The sequence below is a fragment of the Oncorhynchus keta genome, chromosome 28 (assembly GCF_023373465.1).
Source record: "Oncorhynchus keta strain PuntledgeMale-10-30-2019 chromosome 28, Oket_V2, whole genome shotgun sequence".
Classification (NCBI taxonomy): Eukaryota; Metazoa; Chordata; class Actinopteri; order Salmoniformes; family Salmonidae; genus Oncorhynchus; species Oncorhynchus keta.
Genome location: NC_068448.1, coordinates 39283839 through 39297726, shown reverse-complemented (window position 1 = coordinate 39297726; position 13888 = coordinate 39283839). Strand labels below are relative to the sequence as shown.

At 51.0% G+C, this 13888-nt stretch overlaps 1 protein-coding gene across 4 annotated transcripts in view; it reads left to right on the top strand.

Annotated features, from left to right (window-relative positions):
* LOC118361108 (protein SOGA1-like) overlaps positions 1 to 13585 on the top strand; it is a 71899-nt gene extending 58314 nt beyond the window's left edge. For 3 of the 4 annotated variants that reach the window (XM_052482988.1, XM_052482985.1, XM_052482986.1), the window contains exons 7-14: positions 2645 to 2773; positions 3578 to 3808; positions 3966 to 4115; positions 4237 to 4404; positions 9950 to 10204; positions 11399 to 11472; positions 11557 to 13156; positions 13327 to 13585. In XM_052482988.1, the coding sequence (XP_052338948.1) occupies positions 2645 to 2773; positions 3578 to 3808; positions 3966 to 4115; positions 4237 to 4404; positions 9950 to 10204; positions 11399 to 11472; positions 11557 to 13156; positions 13327 to 13479 (2760 nt within the window). In that variant the 3' untranslated portion in view covers positions 13480 to 13585. The remainder of the gene's footprint in view (positions 1 to 2644; positions 2774 to 3577; positions 3809 to 3965; positions 4116 to 4236; positions 4405 to 9949; positions 10205 to 11398; positions 11473 to 11556; positions 13157 to 13326) is intronic. The other variant, XM_052482987.1, reaches the window with a different exon arrangement.
* The last annotated feature ends 303 nt before the right edge of the window (positions 13586 to 13888 follow it).

The following is a 13888-nucleotide window of genomic DNA, read 5'->3' as shown; positions in this document are numbered from 1 at the left end:
TGGGCATTCCTTGATGGCCCCAACATGCGGTTTAGGCTGTCTTTAGGCTTGCTTTCCTCGTTCTTTCATGTGGGTGAATCAGGCTGGATTCACGCTGCTGTAAACACAGTGACATCAACTCTTGAGGCGAGGAGAGGACGTGTCTGCTGCTCAGTGTTTGTTTGGCCTTTCTATAGGTCTCCTTGGAAACCTGGGCTGTGAGGGGGAATCGGCAGAAGCAATGAAAAGAGCAGAGAGAAACACAATCGCCACAGCCTGTTCTCCTGTTACAGGATATTACAATTATGGTTTTATAATGTGGGAGTCATGAAGGGAAAGGTTTCTCTCTGGACTGTATTGTAGCACAATCAGTTAGTCATCTGAAAACACCACACTCTTCATATACTGAGAGAACTAAAGAACCTTATTGTTTGCTGTCAGTAGGCTGGTTATTAAAGGTGCAATAACTCAGTTGATTTCTCTGTATCTGCAGAATTAAAACGCATTGAAATCAAGAATGATACATTAGTAGGCGACGACAACTATGAACCATGACAACATAGCGGGCCATATTAAATTGGCTTGTGGAACACTTTTGGGCGCGGGCCATGTGTTTGAGATCTGTAGGCCTATTAATTTAACCTGTGTCTCTCTCAGTAATTACAACATTGCAGACCACTGTTGGCTTTAACACATCTGTCATTCACCCTGCTCCTCTCAGTGACCAGTGATAAGGCTGCCAGGTCAGGGACAGAGAAGTCCAGGACCGGGCCCGGGGAGGGAAGGACAGGGGACAGGACTGTCAGGCAGTCACACCGTGGCACCGTGCCAGGCGATGATGTTATCACACACAGACTGCCTGAGTGCTATGTCTGCCTGTAGAGACGGGGCCGTCAATCGAAGCGAGACAGGGCTGATGTATGGACGTGGGAGTGTTGGTGGGAACCTGGGGCCCATCAGGTTGACTGCTCTACTCATTTGGGAACGTGGTTTCAAAACGTTGCGCCATGGAAAATGAAAAGGAACATTTCTTATTGGACAGTTTCAGGTAGTCTCTCCCCATTTCAGTCCGTTTTCTTCTGTTTGGTGCCTAATGAATTTGGACCTGTTCATTCTCTCCACCCAACCCTTTCAGGGTATAACTCAGTAATGTACTGTATGATAATCTGCTACTCCATTTCCTATCCAGAATGTTAGAAATGGGGTACTATATCCACGTGATGTTGCCATGAGCAGCACCAGAGATATTTGAGATTAGCGAGATGCAACACTTCGCTCTCACACAGTCGCACACAGCATCTACGCATGTTCACGGATTCTCGCTTCGCGCCGTTCACAGCGTGGTAGCCAGGTCACCGAAGCAGTGGAGAAGTTGAACCTCGCGCTTTAACTCTCTTATTTGGTGGGGAAATTGACCCCTTGTGGTTTTTTTAACTTCCTGCATCTACGTCATATCGCTGAGTCTACCTTTAAAACGGGAGATTCTTCTGCAGGGCCGTGGCGTGACGGACATAAAGCTATGAAGGGCATCGGAAACTGACAGCAGGTTATCCATTTATGTACACGGAGTCTGCGCCTGAGGCTTGCCTGGGAAATGTAAGCCCTTCATACACTTTTGGTCTACGAGGCAAAATATGCATTGAAGTGTGAGGAAACTACCCAGCTGAAATTGAGCTCCCCTCACTCTTGCTCCTCAATCCCATTGGTGAGGAATTGAAGGTGTCAGAAGTCACTTATAGAGGCTGCAGAGGAGAAGGAGAGAGAGATATGCAGAAGCTGGTTATGGCGTAACTGATATATATTTTTTTAAATCAGTTGTAAATCAATTATGTTACTTGCTGAGCAATAGTGAGCTAGTGTCATAGACTTACGCTGACAGGAAAGTTTACTCACTCAGAATAAACAATAAGGGTAGACGAGTGGTGGGTGAATTGCACAACAACCAAGAAATGATTCCAGCAAAGCCTGTCAAGCTTACATATGAAGAAAAAAATGACACAGTACTTTCACTTATCTGTCAAAGCCCTCAGAGAATCGCAAGACAAAGCGCAATGTTCTCCGTCTTTATACTTCAAAACACAGCAGCAACTAGTAGCCAAGCGCCATTTAAGCACAGATATCCATGGCACATTATGCACACAGTGGATATTAAATAATGGAGTTTTCATTTTCAAACCTCACAAGCCTTTAGAGTATTAGAATATCCTCAGCGTATCTCAGTCTTCCACCCAACATCCCCGTCCCCAGTGTCCCACCCTATCAAATGTTACACGCTTCGGCTAATTTTGGCGCCGAGTGATAGCGAAGAGATCGAGCGGCTGGCCTTGTGCCTGTCGGTATAAAGGAGGCCATTTGAGTTCGCAGTTAGTGGGTTAACGGTGATGGTGGGGCTGGGTCGGGCTGGGAGTGACCCCCGCCGCGAGTTAGCGGAGGGTGAAGAAGAAGAACATTATGGGGAACGGTCGATGCCCCTCTCACTGACAAAAGGCGAGGATTGTTGTTCCCTGTTGGGAAACAGTTATGATCAATAAATGAGACATGTTGGTTGTGTTATACAATCTAAAGGAGGATATGTTTTTCAGTTGGGAGGTGGTGCATTTTACTCTAGCTATAATGGTGTACTTCTCTCTCTCTCCCTCGCTCCCTCCCACCGCCCTTCCCTCAGCAGATCAGTGAGCTGCAGGCCCTTCTGTCGGATGCGAGGGAGACGGCTCACGGGACGCAGGAGGAACTGACTCTGGAGAGACAGGCCCACCAAGACCACACCCACAGCACTTCTCAGACAGTCTCACAGGTACACAACCATGGAGACACGACTGTTCTATATCTATGGACACAACCATGGAGACACGACTGTTCTATATCTATGGACACAACCATGGAGACACGACTGTTCTATATCTATGGACACAACCATGGAGACACGACTGTTCTATATCTATGGACACAACCATGGAGACACGACTGTTCTATATCTATGGACACAACCACGGAGACACGACTGTTCTACACAACCACGGAGACACGACTGTTCTATATCTATGGACACAACCACGGAGACACGACTGTTCTATATCTATGGACACAACCACGGAGACACGACTGTTCTATATCTATGGACACAACCACGGAGACACGACTGTTCTATATCTATGGACACAACCACGGAGACACGACTGTTCTATATCTATGGACACAACCACGGAGACACGACTGTTCTATATCTATGGACACAACCACGGAGACACGACTGTTCTATATCTATGGGCACAACCACGGAGACACGACTGTTCTATATCTATGGGCACAACCACGGAGACACGACTGTTCTATATCTATGGGCACCACAGTGACTACAGACAAACCCTGCTAAACCACGCAGAGCACTGTCACGTCCTGTCAATGCTAATACAGAATATGTGCCCCACTGGAGAACAGTATTGTATCGCTACTATATATTTAACAACAGTTTATTACATACATGCACCCACTCAGCAAACTTCACAAACAACTGCTATGAAGCTAATCCCTTATAATAACAAATGTGTCCCTGTAGCCCTCACTAACTGGCCTGTGTCCTGTGTGTGTGTGTCCCCAGCTGCAGGAGGAGCACCAGAAGGCCCTGACGCGGAGGGACTTCCAGCTGCAGAGTCTGAGTCTGCAGACGCGGCTGCAACAGAAGTTCTGGAGCCAAGAGAGGAACCTGATGGTGCAGGAGTCCCATCAACTCAAGCAGACCCTGCTGCTGCTGAGCCTCAAGCTGCGCTGCTTCCTCAAACAGTGGCGTCTGGGACGCAAGCTGGACTCGGAGGCCAAGGATGTCCTGGAGGTACGGGACTGGTTGATACCTTCTCCTTTTGAATCAGTCACTTAGTCGTGGCAGAATTGGTTGGTTGGTTGGTTGGCTTGCTGGCTGATTGGCTGGCTGTCTGACTAATTGTTTAACTGACTGACTGACAGATAATGTGCTGTGTGTTTCCCTACAGGTGAACAGTCTGAAGGACCTGTACCTGCTGTTGGAGGAGGAGAGTCTGGCCGCCCACCAGGGAGACAACAAGATGGCCGCCGCAGAGGAGCAGCCCCTCAGCCCCAGCATCTCCAAGGAGCTCTGCCTGCTGGAGAAGAGCTACAAACAGGTACAGGACACACAGGGTTAACACGGGAAAAGATAGCATTAAAGCAGGCAATATTTTACAGGTCTTTTTAGGCAATATCGACGAGGTCCTTCACTGATTCTCTATCCTGTCCGTGGCCTAGACGAGCGGCGTGAGCAGCACTCTGGCGGACCTGAAGGGAGCGCTCCAGGATCTGAGCGGAGAGCTGCGAGAGGAGCGCCAGGGCTCACAGGAACTCACCCAGCAGTTTGCCCGCGCCAAGGCCTCCTGGGAAGTGGAGAGGACAGAGCTCAAGAGCCTCATCACCCAGGTAAGACCAGAACACCTACTGGAAGTAACTGGCATTAAAATAGAATTACTCAAATGGAAACTTGACTGTAGGTGCACTCAATGTGACTGACATGGTATTGTGTCAGCGACTCTATTGAAACGCTCTGTCGCATAGTTTTGAACCTACACGCTTAGAAATAGAAGGTGCTGTCTAGAACCTAAAAGTGTTCTTCGGCAGTCCCCATAGGAGAACCCTTTGAAGAAAGCTTTTTGGCTGCCGATTAGAACCCTTTTGGGTTCCATGTAGAACCCTTTCTACAGAGGAGGGTTATAAATGGAACCAAAAAGGGTTCTCCTACGGGGACAGCCGAAGAACCCTTTTGGAACCCTTTCTTCTCTAAGAGTGTATAGCTAGTTGACCTAAAAACCATCTAAAAACCCTCAACCATCAGGTGTTATTTGGGCTATTGTAGAAGCCAGGTTATTATGTAGCTTACAGACCATTATCTAGGCTTAGCGTAAAGCCTCCCCTGGGAGGGCAGTAATTCATCAGGCCTTTTAGCACCCTGGTATCACACAGACTACTGGAGAGAGAGGACAGATAGTAGGACTCTAGTCACCAGGGTTACGGCCTCTCCCTGTTAGGCGGTAGAGTCATTACTTTAGTGTAGATTAATGCCAGATCAGTCAGATATTCTATAGCTACAATCGTTTCTCCTTTTGGCTACCTGGATGTCTGGGGCAAAGCCATTGATTTGTACGGCCGTTGAAGTGAGGTTTTATAGTGAAACTATAGCTATACATTCAGCGTGCAGGAGAGCACGCAGTGAAGCTGTACACAGATCAAGTTACCCGTTCATGAAGGATGACATGACCTGCCATTTGTTACAATCTACTCACTGGAGAAAGCTGTGGAGGATTGTGTTACGGTTCAGTATGAATCAGTCACTGGGGTATTCATTTCATCACCAATGCTCAGAGTAACGAATGGCTTGAAACTGCTCATATCCTGAGGTGGTGGATTTGTACCAATCTATTTGTCTGGTGTTCCGTCTGGCTGTCTGCTTTGCCCTCAGACCGCCGTTCACTCTGTGTGTGTGTGTGTGTGTGTGTGTGTGTGTGTGTGTGTGTGTGTGTGTGTGTGTGTGTGTGTGTGTGTGTGTGTGTGTGTGTGTGTGTGTGTGTGTGTGTGTGTGTATATCTGGCAGTGAGAGATGAGTTTAATATCCAGACGGCTGCCAGCCTGAGACGTTCTCATAACAGCAGCCTCCGCAATGACTTAAACTAACATGCTTTGAGACAGGCCACTAGATTACAGCAAGATAATATATAATATCAGACCAGGGGGGGAAACAGAAGGAGAAAAATAAAAAAAAGTAATTAGGGGGAGAGATGAAGAGTAATAATGAGAGAGAGAGAGAGAGAGAGAGAGAGAGAGAGAGAGAGAGAGAGAGAGAGAGAGAGAGAGAGAGAGAGAGAGAGAGAGAGAGAGAGAGAGAGAGAGAGAGAGAGAGACAGAAATACATGGAGGAAGGACAGAGAGAGGGGTTGTGAGCGGTTGAGAAGGAGAGGTACAGTAAACAGTTTGAAGCATGGTTCATTGGTCCTGTCAGACTGTTCCCTCCCCCTGCGGTCCCTCCTCCACAGCTCTGAAAGGGCATATGTAAATGGTGGGGGATCCCCACCTGGTGAAACCACCACAACCACTCAACACCATAACTGGGTCACAATTTACAGCCATGGAGGAGTGGGCCGGGCCAGGTATTCTCCATCCTCCATCCCTCCTCACGAATCCCCCGTAGAGGCTTTTGTTTCTCTCCTCCATGGCAGTAGTAATGTGTTGTGTGTCTGGGAGAGAGGGGGAAAAGGGAGAGAGGGAGAGAGGGGAAAAAGGGGAGAGAGATACAGAGAGAGAGGGACAGAAAGAGGGGGATAGAGAGAGAGAGAGAGAGGGAAAGAGGGGGATAGGGAGAGAGGGGAAAAAGAGGGATAGAGAGAGAGGAAAAGGGACAGATAGGAGAGAGAGAGGAGAGAGAGAGAAAGGGGGATAGGGAGAGAGGGAAAAGGGGATAGGAGAGAAGGAAAAAGAGAGAAAGAGGGGATAGGACAGAGAGAGAGAGAGAGAGAGGAAAAAGGGGGATAGGGAGAGAGAGGAGAGAGGAGAAAGACAGGGATAGGAGAGAGAGGGAAAGGGGATAGGGAGAGAGGGAGAGAGGGGAAAAGGGGATAGGAGAGAGAGGGAAAGAGGGGATAGGAAAGAGAGAGAGAGAGACAGAGAAAGGGGATAGGGAGAGAAGGAAAAAGAGAAAAAGGGGATAGGGAGAGAGGGAGAGGGGGGAAAAGGGGGATAGGGAGAGAGGGGAAAAAGGGGGATAGGGAGAGAAGGAGAGAGGGGAAAAGGGAAAAGGGGGATAGGGAGAGAAGGAGAGAGGGGAAAAGGGGGATAGGGAGAGAAGGAGAGAGGGGAAAAAGGGGGATAGGGAGAGAGGGGAAAAAGGGGGATAGAGAGAGGGGGAAAAGGGGGATAGAGAGAGAGGGAGAGAGGGGAAAAAGGGGGGATAGGGAGAGAAGGAGAGAGGGGAAAGGGGGATAGGGAGCGAAGGAGAGAGGGGAAAAGGGGGATAGGGAGAGAGGGAGAGAGGGGAAAAAGGGGGATAGGGATAGAGGGGAAAAGGGGGATAGGGAGAGAAGGAGAGAGGGGAAAAGGGGGATAGGGAGAGAGGGGAAAAGGGGGAGAGGGAGAGAGGGAGAGAGGGGAAAAAGGGGGATAGGGAGAGAGGGAAAAGGGGGATAGGGAGAGAGGGAGAGAGAGGAAAAGGGGGATAGGGAGAGAGGGAAAAGGGGGTTCAGAGACTGGAGACAGCTCTGAAAGGGCAAAAATGGGGGGGATAGGGAGAGAGGGGTCAAAACAGCCATGGAGGATAGGGAGAGAAGGAGAGAGGGGAAAAGGGGGATAGGGAGAGAGGGGAAAAGGGGGATAGGGAGAGAAGGAGAGAGGGGAAAAAGGGGGATAGGGAGAGAGATAGGGAGAGAGAGGGGAGGAGGGAAAAAGGGGATAGGGAGAGAGGGGAAAAGGGGGATAGGGAGAGAGGAGAGAGGGAGAGAGGGAGAAAAGGGGATAGGGAGAGAGGAGAGGGGGAGGGAGAGAAAAGGGGGGATAGAGAGGGGAAAGGGGGATAGGGAGAGAGGGAGGAGAGAGGGGAAAAGGGGGATAGGGAGAGAGGGGAAAAGGGGGATAGGGAGAGAGGGGAAAAGGGGGATAGGGAGAGAGGGAGAGAGGGGAAAAGGGGGATAGGGAGAGAGGGAGAGAGGGGAACAAGGGGGATAGGGAGAGAGGGTAAAAGGGGATAGGGAGAGGGGAGAGAGGGGAAAAAGGGGGATAGGGAGAGAAGGAGAGAAAAATGGGGATAGGGAGAGAGGGAAAAGGGGAATAGGGAGAGAAGGAGAGAGGGGGAAAAGGGGGATAGGGAGAGGGGAAAAGGGGGATAGGGAGAGAGGGAGAGAGGGGAAAAGGGGGATAGGGAGAGAGGGAGAGAGGGGAAAAGGGGGATAAGGAGAGAGGGGAAAATGGGGATAGGGAGAGAAGGAGAAAGGGGAAAAGGGGGATAGGGAGAGAGGGAGAGAGGGGAAAAGGGGGATAGGGAGAGAGGGGAAAGGGGGATAGGGAGAGAGGGAGAGAGGGGAAAAAGGGGGATAGGGAGAGAGGGGGAAAAGGGGGATAGGGAGAGAGGGGAAAAGGGGGGATAGGGACTGGGAGAGAGTAAAAGGGGCTTCTTGTGCTATAGTTCTAGACCTTTATTAGATTTGATACAACTGACTTCTTTCTCGTTGATATTTCCTTATTTAAATAAGGCCTGCAGGAGGGGGTCACATGCTGTAGCCTTGGGTTAATTAACGTCCTGATTTGTGTTCTGTTTGTGAACTCACCGGAAGACCCAAATGCCAGAGTAGTAATTCAGTTGGATCACTTTAAAATGGCGTCACCTGTGTGAATCATGGCCATAATCAAAGCGTTGGCTCTCTTTCCCCCACAGGTCTGGGATCATTTGTCATCTGAAAGGGCTGACAGGTGACTTTGCTTTTCTTCTTTTTGGAGAAACTCATTCGTCATCTGCTGCCCCACCCTGAGAGTCATGCATGCCCGCGCGCTCGTGCACACAGACACACAGACACACACACACACACACACACACACACACACACACACACACACACACACACACACACACACACACACACACACACACACACACACACACACACACACACACACACTTCTACAATGCCCCCTTCACTCTATAAACTATGCTGTTACTGCTGCCCTTGTCTTGTGTAGACCCACTGGTCTGGTGCACAAGAACTGGATGGCACAGCTGGGACCAATCTCTCCCTGATCTGCTCTGCCAACCACATCAGTAGGATGCCATCCTGGCAACGTGGCATGGCACCGGCAGCTGTTGCACTGTGGAACCAGGCTTAGGGCCTAATGCCTACAGAAAACCCACTAAGGAAGTCTGTCTACAGTGGATTTTGGGGGGAATCTGGGGTGAATTGGGAGCGTTCAAAGCAAATGTCTTTCTTTGTGCTATAAACCTCCAGACAACCATTAAGTCACAGCCCCGCAACGCCTCACCAATAAAACTCATTAGGGATATTCATCATCACATGAGATCAACGCTCCGTCGCCGTCGGAGACGAATGGCGTAGTCATCCAATAGGCCGCCCAGACTCCATTAGCACCATATAAGGCCGGAACCCGCAGTCGTCCCTACCGTAGCGATTGATGGGGCTCCCTCCGCCGAAAGCTGTGAGCTCTAATGCAAGAAAGAAACGAGACAGACTCGTAAAAAATATAAAGAGCAATCGCCTCCTTGAAGCACTGCTTGATTCATTCTAATGGGGGGGGGGGTTGGAGAGGAGGGAGAGGTGGAGAGAGGAGGAAAAGAGGACGAGGGGAGAAACGTAGTAGGGGGCGTCTTCAGCTGTCGTCTCTTTAATGTGACTGAGTTTCCAGGTTTTCTGTCTGTTTTCTCTTCCGCCTCAGAGGAACAAGGGATGCCTTGTTCAAATTGTTACAGACACACAAAGCATCTGCCGTCGTTCCTCATAGGGCTTTTCTCATAGCTCCGTAACTGGTTTTATAGAGGGAGAAATACTAAAGAGCAAATAAAGTCTGTTTAGATATTCACATTAGCGATGCTGACATTTAGATTTTTCTTTTATGCATCGTTTTCTCTTTCGTCAACCCGCCCGCCCGCCACCCAACGCCCTTCATCCACATAATATGTCATGACCCTCAGCCCTCACATCACTAATTCAGATAAACACTAACAGTTGTTCTCAAAGACCAGACAGAAAGAAAGAGAGAAAGAGAGAGAAAAAAAAAGAGTGTAAATCAGTGAGAGAGAGTGGAATTCAATAAGTTTTTCTGCAATTGGGCATTTCATCAGCTGTAGGCCTACATCTAATTTAGCTGTTCAGAAATGCATGGAACCAGAACTTGTGCACCAATCGCACTACACCTCTCATAATTCGTCATGTTCATGAACCTCACCCAATCCACTCTCTCCGTCACCCCCTTCCAGCTGGAGAGCAAGTTGGGCCAAGCTGTGCTGGCCGGGGGAGAGAAGGACCTCCAAGGACCTCCCGACCTGAAGATGGCCCTGAAGAGGGAGCGTGAGGAGTACCCGCACCTCCTGGCCGACTCGTACGCCGCCGTCATGGACCTGACCAAGCAGCTTCAGACGGGCGAGAGGAACTGGAGCCGCGAGAAGCTGGAGCTTCTGGAGCACTTCAGTCAGGAGAGGGGCCAGTGGGAGCAGAGGCTACAGAACAAGATGGTAACTAGATTTTTTTTGCACCTCAGAGCCTCTACTCTAGCTTCTGTTCTATTCTATTCTAGCATAGTCCAGGCTTAGCCATGTATATTGAGGGAGGGACACTTAGTCATGAGTACTGAGAGTGACACGGAATATCCTTGTGACATCTAATGACTATCCTCGTTTTCCTTCCTCGGGGTGGTATTTTGATGGGGTGGAAAGAGAGGTTGTCACGGGTAGGTAATTGTGGGCTTGTATGCATTCCTGAACTCTATGACTATAGGTGTAGCGTTTTCCATAGAACTTTCACTGTGGGTGGATGACTGGCCAGTACAGGAATGCATGGACAGACAGCATGCTGCTGAACAGGAGTGTGTCTGCTGCGTGGTCTAACCACACTGGACGTGTGTGTGTGTGTGTGTATGTGTATGTGTATGTGTATGTGTGTGTGTGTGTGTGTGTGTGTGTGTGTGTGTGTGTGTGTGTGTGTGTGTGCACGCTCGTGCATGGTATAGTCTGACTGGCCCTACTACCAGCCCAGCCTCATTACCTGTGCCTGTCATCCAGTCTATCCCAAACTGACTGGCTGGTCTTGGAAAACAGGGCTCTCTCTCTCTCCGATACTCATTGTGGCAGAAAATTGTACAGGAAACGTAGCACTTGAGGCCAAGCACACAAGAGGACATGTCATTATTTCAGACAGACGCCTCTTTCTCTCTCTCTACCATTTTCTCCAAACTGCTGTTGGTTTTGTTCACTGTGCTTCAAAACGCCCTGAAAACAAAACCTGTTTTAAAAAACAAACAAGTTGTTTCCTTTCCTTCATGAAGTAGACAGCAGTCATGTACTGTAGGATTCCAATGAGCCTTCCTCCCATCCTTCCTCTTCTTCCTTCCCCCCCCTCTTTCCTCCCTCCCCTCTGAGAGGAAATGGCTTTGTGTGTGTGTGTGTGTGTGTGTGTGTGTGTGTGTGTGTGTGTGTGTGTGTGTGTGTGTGTGTGTGTGTGTGTGTGTGTGTGAGCTCATCTCCCTGCGAGCTGAACGGTCCTAAGTCAGCGTCACAACTTGGACAGCGAGCCCTCTGTCAGGGAGAGATACTGTATCTCCTTCATGATGCCCACATCCTCATCATGTCCTCCATTAAACACTACCTATAAAACCTAACAGCCTGGCTGGGCCGGCAACTTAAAACCTCTCCTTGTTTCTCCCCTTACAGTCTCTGCACGAAAAAAACACCTCCGAAAGGGAAACTGCAACAGACGCTGTTACAAATGGAAGCAATTTACCAAGGTAACATTGGCTTTGAATGTATTCAAAACTCTACATTTCAGTTATCATGAAAAATGTTTAGTGATGTCATTTTTCTCCACCCAGGACCAAATCCATCCCGTCCATGCCAGAGTTAGAGGGTCTGCTGGAGGCCTGTCCTTTCCTTCCGGGTCAGGAGGTCAACGGGACAGCCAATGAGGAGGGAGAGAAGGACCAGCCCAACACCCAGGCCCCTCCCCTTCTAGCCCACACAGACCTGGGTGACCTCACCAGGAAGAACTGGAAGTACCTGACCAATGAGGTGGCTATGATGGAGCAGGGTAATGCCCCCTTCAAGACGTGGGACTGCCCCAGCTCCCCCAGTAGTTTCCTGGGCCTGGGGAGCATCCAGAGGAGCTACACGGCCCCTGACAAGACCGGTATCCGCATCTACTACAGCCCCCCTACCATGCGCCGTATGGAGAGCCGGCTAGCTAAGGAGAAGCAGGACAAACCTCAAGCGCAGCAAGGCCACCTGTCCCGGGCTTCAACTCCGTCAGACGCTGGGGCCCCGGAGGGCCAGCCTCCCTCTTCCTCTTTTGCCTCCTCCTCTTCGTCCTACGACCAGTGGCTGAGCTCTCTGTCCGAGCAGCACAGGGACCTTCTAGAGAACAGCAGCGGTGGCGCGGGGGTGGCGCCCTTCCACGGCCTGGAGATCTCTGCCAACCTCTCGGACGACATGAAGGAGATGACCAACTGCGTGCGCCAGGCCATCCGCTCCAGCTCTCTGGAGAGGAAGTGCAGCAAGGACGCGGGCAGCCAGACGGTGGGGGTGTCTAGCCGCTCCACCCAGACAGCCCAGTTTGTGAGTGTGGGACTGCAGACGGACGGGCTCGGGTCTCGGGGGGTGGGGGGCCTCCACACCAAGTCGTCCTGGTCCCCCCGGCCCTCGTCCTCACTGGCCTCGGCCCGCTCACGCCACATCTCCTCGTCCCTGGATAAGGTGCACAGCCGCATCGACAGGCCCTGCTGCTCGCCCAAGTACGGCTCCCCCAAGCTTCAGCGCCGCATCTCCGCCTCCTCCTCCAAGTTGGACGGAGTGGGGTCGTCCTCGGCTTCCTCCCGGGATCGCAGCCTGTGGAACCTGCACCAGCGCTCCTCGACCTCCAGCGGCTCGGCCTGGGCCCGTTCCACCACCACCAGGGACAGCCCCGTGCTCAGTGGCCTCAACGACGGCCTGTCCAGCCTGTTCAGTGTGGTGGAGCACTCAGGCAGTGTGGAGTCCCTATGGAAGAGTGAGCCGGGGGTCAGCCCAGCCCGCCAGGCAGCAGGGAAGCCCTCTGGCCCCGCCCCCGACACCGGAGCACAGAAATACGGTCCCTTACAGGAATTCTTGAGGAACGTATGCGGTCGGACCGGGACGCCCATGCCTGGGGGAGGGGAGAGAGGGCAGAGGGAGGTGGGGGCCACGGATGAGCCTAAGCCAGAATGCCTCTCTGGGGCCTCGCTGGTGGGGAACGACAGTGTCACCAAGATCGTCAACAAGAGGTTCATGAGACAGATGCCCAGGGAGGAGCTTGGGGCCAATGCCAGGGACCCCACCTCCAGGGACCCCACCGCCAGGGACCCCACCACCAGGGACCCCACCGCCAGGGACCCCACCGCCAGGGACCCCACCGCCAGGGACCCCACCGTCAGGGACCCGACCATGAGCTCTAGCATTGAGGTAGGTCCCACACACACAGATACACACTCGCAGAGACGGGTATACACATGAACGTGCGCAAGCACACAGACACACACAGGACATCATATCCAAGCATATTATTTAAACAGCTTCGTCTTTCATTGGATTGGATTATAACGTAACTATTTACTGTCTCCTTCCTGTCCCAGGATGCAGTGTGTGATTGCACCTCCCAGGCTCTGACTTCCTGCTTTGTCCGGCCCTCCCGCTCGGCCACACGCCATTCACCGGGCCTCTGCATCCACCTCTCCCAGGAGTCTCCAACGGCAACAGAGGAGAGATTGGATCCAAGCATTGAGTGATGGATCAGAGAGAGCATGGAAGCTCACACTGCCACACACACACACACACACACACACACACACACACACACACACACACACACACACACACACACACACACACACACAAACATGCATGCTGCCTCGCCAACACACTGCCACATAGGCTACAGTACTGTCACAAAATGTACACACACACACACAAACATCTTGGCTACACACACATACATACATACATACATACATACATACATACATACATACATACATACATACATACATACATACATACATACATACATACATACATACATACATACATACATACATACACCTGCAAACCGCCACACAAACACACTGCCACATGCATAATGTACATACACACAATTCCCCACAAACTGCCACACAGAATCACTGTCACACGCGCTCG